Genomic DNA, 7500 nt, shown 5'->3' with positions numbered 1-7500 from the left:
CATTATCAATGGTATTGGTAATTGCTTTGCTGTTGGTATCATCCTTATCACTACGATTATCATTATCAACCTATACAGTCATCACTATCGCCATAATAATCAGATTCATTCTCGTACCGCAGGATTGTTATTGCAACTGTTGTTCTCGGGGTTGTGATGGGAGTGACCTGCGCCTTCTCTACCCCAGAGAAGCCTCAGTCTGTGGTCCAAACTGATACGAAGGAAGATAAAATCAGGTAAGGGAATGGAGAGGGAAAGAGGAAGAGTGGAAGAGTAAGAGAAGAATGATGAGAGGAGGAGGGAAACAACTGAGAGAAATAGATCAAAAAAAGAGTGAGAATGAGAAAGTGATAGCATGTTGAGAAAGAGGGTGTAAGTGGGAAAGAGAATGAATAAATTGAATGTAAAAAAAAAAAAAAAAAAAAAAAGAAAAAAAAAAGGCAAAGGTAAATAGGGAAAATGAGAGACAAATATTGCACCAAAGTTCTTAGATATTCCAACTAATGACTTTTATGTCTAACAGGCAAGATGGCAAAAGGAGTGAAGAAAAGTTCAGCGGAGAAAGCCTTGTTGTCGACGATGACGAAATCCACGACCATGGCAATAAGGGAATAGTAGATCCACGCAGTATAGATTTCTTTCATGAGGACGAAGTGAAAGAGGACGCTGGTCATCATCATCATAAAACCAACCATCACGATAAGAATCACGAAGGCAATTCTAAGGGAGAACATGCCTCTCAACCATGATTGGGATGGCGACAGCATGGCAACCTCGAGGATGACAACGGCAATGCTAAGGACGAACTACCATATGTGTATACACTGATGTATATATCTATATGTTGGTATATACATGTGTGTACATGAAGATTATTGGTTAAATGTAAAACATAAAAATTCAATCCCCCCCCCCAAAAAAAAAAGAAAAGAATCAGTCTATCACTGTCAAATTAATACTAAACAGATTAACTTTACATAATGATAATTGAATATAATGGTAGATAAACATTACCTTAATTTAAAACTGTATCTGACTGCAAATCTAGTTCTAATTGTTTTGTTCAAACAGTTAGTAATTGCTTGTGTTATAATAATCATTATACATAGCCAATAAAGAGCACCTGTATAATGGCACTCCAAAAGACGGAGAAATAAAGAAATCAAAGCATGCACATGATTGTTTAATCAACTTCCTTAAGAGAGATGATGTATGTAGATTCGAAATAGTCTCAGTTCTTTTTTTAAATAAATATCAATAATAATAATAATACATATATGCATATATATCTATTCATCTATACATATGTGTGTGTGCGTTTATACATATTCATATACAAACGTATATATATATATATATATATATATATATATATATATATATATATATGTATTTTTTTTTTTTTTTTATCTATTCATATATGTACATATATGTATATGTGTGTGTGTGTGTATGTACATACACACCCACACACATACACGCACAGACACACGGTATATATATATATATATATATATATATATATATATATATATATATATATATATATATATATATATATATATTATATATATACATGTGTGTGTGTGTGTGTGTGCACACATATATATATATGTACATATATGTATATATATATGTACATATATATATATATATATATATATATATATATATATATATATATATATATATATATATATATATTGTGTGTGTGTGTTTGCATATATAAATATATTAAGATTACACATGTATATACATAAATATGTATATATGTATACATGTGTATATATATATTGCTTCAGGGGATACCAATTATTTATTTCGACCTCAAATAACGATTGAAATACCCACATAAACAAGGTAACTTTTACAATATTTGATCAAATAAACAAACAAATTAAGGCAAAGCCAATTCTCCTGAATGATAATTAATCCTATTTGCCATAAAGTTTGTACAAAACGTAACAGTTTCCAGACATTATTAAATTTCATTACTCAAATACATGATTCTACAACACCATTTGATATAACAGATACTAAGCAATATCAGTTAATTGATCTTTCCATGAAATAAAATAAACAAACAAGCTATCATATTGTAAAGTACAATTTCATCATGTCCAAGCAAAATTTATTTCTTCACATTTATCACATATTGAATCATGAGTTTTGGGAAAAACAACAACTACAAACAATTAAAGTAAAACACATTAACTTGATCACCAGCAAATATTACACATAATATAATTAAACATATTTTCTGATTCTGAAGAATATTCCTTTGCATTGTAATAGCCAAGAGAAGGGGTGAGAGTATACTATTTGCAGTTCTAAAATATACTATGCTAATATGTTCTTACATGCTTCTTTTCCAACATGCCGAGGAAAAATAACTAAAAGATTATATATATATATATATATATATATATATATATATATATATATATATATATATATATATATATATATATATATATATATATATATATGTGAGTGTGTGTGTGTGTGTGTGTGTGTGTGTGTGTGTGTGTGTGTGTATGTGTGTGTGTATTTGTATGCAAATAATTATATGAATATAAATATATATATATATATATATATATATATATATATATATATATATATATATATATATATATGGATGGATGGATGTATGTATGTATGTATATAAATATGCACATACATACAAACACACACATACTTATATGTAAATGTGTGTGTGTGTTGATTGCTTGTTTGTGAGTCTGTGTGTCTGTTTCTTTACGTCTGTGTCTATGTGCTAATATACATATGTATATATATACATATATATTTACATATATATACATATATACATATGTACATATATATATATATATATATATATATATATATATATTTACATATATATACATATATACATATGTACTATATATATATATATATATATATATATATATATATATATATATATATATATATGTGTGTGTGTGTGTGTGTATGTATGTATGTATGTATGTATATATGTGTGTATTTAATAAGATCTATGTATGCATATAATATATATAAATAGATAGATATATACATATATAGATATATATGTATATATGTATATACATTTTGAATATATGTATACATACAGCCTTATGTGTATATAATATTGATATATGCATATATATGATGTGCATTTATATATATATATATATATATATATATATATATATATATATATATATATATATGTGTGTGTGTGTGTGTGTGTGTGTGTGTGTGTGTGTGTGTGTGTGTGTGTGTGTGTGTGTGTGCATATATATATTCGTATGCATATATATAATGCATATGTATATGGGTGTGAATATTTTTATGTATGTGTCCTTGCGTGTATGTTCTTGAATGTGTGCCTGTGTGATTGTGTCCAAATATATAAGAATATCTATATTCAAATATAAATATGCATATGTAAAACACCTATAGATCTATGTATGTATATATATGCGAATATATATATATATATATATATATATATATATATATATATATATATATATATATATATACATATACATAGGCACACAAATACGTTTATACATACACATAAACACACACACACACACACACACACACACACACACACACACACACACACACACACACACACACACACATATATATATATATATATATATATATATATATATATATATATATATATGTTCATAGATGTATATATGAATATAAATATATATATGGATGTATGTATATATGTATCATATATATATAAATATTCATATATATAAACATAATGTGTATATATGTGTGTGTGTGTGTGTGTATACATTCATATATATGTATATATATTTCTATATATATATATATATATATATACATGTATGATATATATATACATGTATGTGTGTATATGTGTATATATATATATATATATATATGTATGTATGTATGTATGTATACACACGCACAAACACACACACACACACAAGCACACACGCACGCACGCATTAACACATACACACATATATATACATACATATATATGTATATATACATACATATACATATATATGTACATATCTGTGTATATATACATATATGCATAAATATATACATGCATACATATAATTATATATACATATGTATGTGTATATGATATGTATGTTTATACATACATATATATATACATATATATGTATACACATATGAATATGCATATTTATACACATACATACACTTATATATATATATATATATATATATATATATATATATATATATACGTGTGTGTGTGTGTGCGTGTGTGTATATATCACTTTATATATGCATATATATACATATATGTGTATGTATATGGATGTATACATACATGTGTGTGTGTGTGTGTGTGTGTATAAATCTATATATGTATATATTCATACACACTCACACACACACTTATATACATATATAATCATATGTACATTTGGACATGTATATATCTATATATCAAAACACATATATACATACATAAATATGTATACGTATGAATATGTATATATTTACCTACATGAACACATACGTTAGACACTGACTCCTGCTTTCTCCAACATACACAAATTAATCAAGTTAATCATATACGAAGGTATAAATATTAAACCGTCAGCCTTTATTGGAAAACAATGACTGAGAACACAAAATATAATTGCTTAAGAAAGCCACGCCCTCGCAGACACGTGATCTTGCAGCTATAAAAGTCGTGTCTTCTCCCACGCATTCATTCCTTCGGAAGCGCATCAGCAACATGAAGTGAGTATCAAAAGCCGAGAATTTCGTTAAAGAGGCTTTAGTCTGTCCGCTGTGAGTGTTCAAGTATAACGCATGTTTTCGTGCAACTTTACTTGTAAGGAATATGTTCAGGTTTTCTGTATGTAGTATATTGAATGTGTCCTTTTTGTTTAACTATAGCAAGGATATATTTCTGAAATAGATAAGGTTATATAGTGTGCAAATCTTGTACCCACTTTAAGAGGTGAGGTGCCCTGTTAGCGGATGTGTGCATAGATATATATCTATATCTCTGTATATATATGTATATATAAATGCTTACATAGGTTTCTGCACTCTATTTTTTTTTCCTGTATTGAATCCGAACTCGTAAGCTAATTTTCTATTCTTAATTATATTTTCATGTCATTGCCACTGGAATCGTAATCATAACAGTGACAAAAGCAGAATACATTACCGTGATTAACTTAATATAATCGAAGTAGTAGAATGGTAATACTAGTCTGAATCATACCCAAACGATGCTGTTCCCTTTGCACTCTTTCCTCTATTAAACTGAATAGTTTTGTAATTTATCCAACAGCCTGTTTTTGTTTTTGTTTTTTTCATGATCATAGGTATTTTCCTTATCATTATCAATGGTATTGGTAATATGGCTTTGCTGTTGGTATCATCCTTATCACTACGATTATCATTATCAACCTATACAGTCATCACTATCGCCATAATAATCAGATTCATTCTCGTACCGCAGGATTGTTATTGCAACTGTTGTTCTCGGGGTTGTGATGGGAGTGACCTGCGCCTTCTCTACCCCAGAGAAGCCTCAGTCTGTGGTCCAAACTGATACGAAGGAAGATAAAATCAGGTAAGGGAAAGGAGAGGGAAAGAGGAAGAGTGGAAGAGTAAGAGAAGGATGATGAGGGGAGGAGGGAAACAACTGAGAGAAATAGATAAAAGAGAGTGAGAAAGAGAATAAGAAAGGGATAGCGAGTGAGAGAGAGGGTGTAAATGGGAAAGAGAATGAACAAAGTGAATACAAAAAAAAAATAAATAAATGAATAAAAAATACAAAGATAAAAAGAGGTAAAATAACAGACAAATATTGCACCAAAGCTCTTAAATATTCCTACTAATGATTTTTATGTCTAGCAGGCAAGATGGCAAATTTCCTGCTCTTGGCAAAAGGAGCAATGAAAAGAAGACCGGAGAAAGCCTTGCTCATGACGATGACGAAATCAACGACCATGGCAGACTCCATAATTCCTTCAGTCAGGAAATAGAAGCCCAACTCAGTTTAGAATCCTTTGAGAGCGATGAAGTTGATAAGGACTCAGGTAATCTTAATCTCAAACGCAACCATCACAATAAGAATAAACGAAGGCATTTCTGAGGGAAAAGATGCCTGTCAACCATGGTTACGATGGCGACAGCATGGCAACCACGAGGATGACAACGGCAATGCTAAGGATGAACGACCATATGCGTATACACTGATGTTTATATTTATATACCGATATATACATGTGTATACATACGTACTTATGGAAAATGAAAATTTAAATGTAGTCTCGAAACAATAGAAAGAAAATCATACAATCCGTCAAATAATAATCCTAATAATGAATAATTGATATACTAGGAAATGATAAATAATCATTACATTAATTGATAACCATAAGTAATGTTAGTTCTGCTTTTATGTAAACATAGAGAGCGAGCCATTGCCTGTGCTATTGTCATTATTGTACACGGCCAATATGCAGCCAATTAATAATGGTGTTTCACAGGGAAGATGAATAAAGAAATTAATGCACGTACATATACGTTTGAATCGCCCACCTTTTGTATGAAGATGTATAAGGTTTTGAAATATGTTGAAGTCTTTTCATATATTCTTAAAGACGCAGCAATCAAGATATCAAATAACAATAAAATGCATACATGTACATATTCATGTGAATATATATACGGATATATATATATATATATATAATGATATGCACACAGATATATATGTATACACATAAATGTATATAAATATATATAGTTTTGTGTATGTTTATATAAATAAATATTTACATATAAATATAAATATATATATAAATATATATATATATATGTGTGTGTGTGTGTGTGTGTGTGTGTGTGTGTGTGTGTGTGTGTGTGTGTGTGTGTGTGTAATATGTATGTATACGTATGGCTGTGCGTGTGTGTGTCTGTGTGTGTGTGTATTGTGTATGTGTTTGTCACATGTTTGGATACATAGAGATTTATAATCCTTGGTTATTTTGAAATCGTGATTGTATATATATATATATATATATATATATATATATATATATATATATATATATATATACATATATAAATATATGTGTGTGTGTGTGTGTACTGTATATATGTATACACGTTTTTATATATATTCACACAAATATAGATAATATACAAATGTGTGTATATATATGTATATATATGCATGTATATACATATACAGCCAATGCATGTGTATATATACAAATCAGTAAATGAAAAAGGGAATAACTCAATAAAATGAAGAGATGGAATTTGAAATTATACACACACACACACACACACACACACACACACACACACACACACACACACACACACATATATATATATATATATATATATATATATATATATATATATATATATATATTTATATATATATATATATATATATATATATATATATATATATATATATATATCACGATT

The 7500-nt window shown here is 28.3% G+C and overlaps 3 protein-coding genes across 4 annotated transcripts in view; 2 read left to right on the top strand and 1 right to left on the bottom strand.

Annotated features, from left to right (window-relative positions):
* The window catches only part of LOC138859147 (uncharacterized), a 1940-nt gene extending 768 nt beyond the window's left edge, over positions 1-1172 (top strand). The window contains exons 2-3 of the mRNA XM_070137550.1: positions 123-236; positions 524-1172. Of these exons, the coding sequence (XP_069993651.1) occupies positions 123-236; positions 524-749 (340 nt within the window). The 3' untranslated portion in view covers positions 750-1172. The remainder of the gene's footprint in view (positions 1-122; positions 237-523) is intronic.
* LOC138865899 (uncharacterized) overlaps positions 1-7500 on the bottom strand; it is a 138033-nt gene that overhangs the window by 92246 nt on the left and 38287 nt on the right. The gene's annotated exons all lie outside the window — the stretch shown is intronic.
* LOC138866017 (uncharacterized) lies at positions 4654-6575 on the top strand. 2 transcript variants are annotated; one of them, XM_070137549.1, is made up of 3 exons: positions 4654-4776; positions 5510-5623; positions 5911-6575. In XM_070137549.1, exons 1-3 carry the CDS (start codon positions 4772-4774, stop codon positions 6146-6148), a joined length of 357 nt encoding a protein of 118 aa, XP_069993650.1. In that variant the 5' UTR covers positions 4654-4771; the 3' UTR covers positions 6149-6575. The 2 variants fall into 2 exon arrangements, with proteins under 2 accessions (XP_069993650.1, XP_069993649.1); XM_070137548.1 differs by having other exon boundaries at positions 5908-6575.

This window comes from Penaeus vannamei, chromosome 23 (genome assembly GCF_042767895.1).
Source record: "Penaeus vannamei isolate JL-2024 chromosome 23, ASM4276789v1, whole genome shotgun sequence".
Lineage (NCBI taxonomy): Eukaryota > Metazoa > Arthropoda > Malacostraca > Decapoda > Penaeidae > Penaeus > Penaeus vannamei.
The sequence above is the reverse complement of the archived record's forward strand: the minus strand, read 5'-3'. Positions and strand labels throughout refer to the sequence as shown.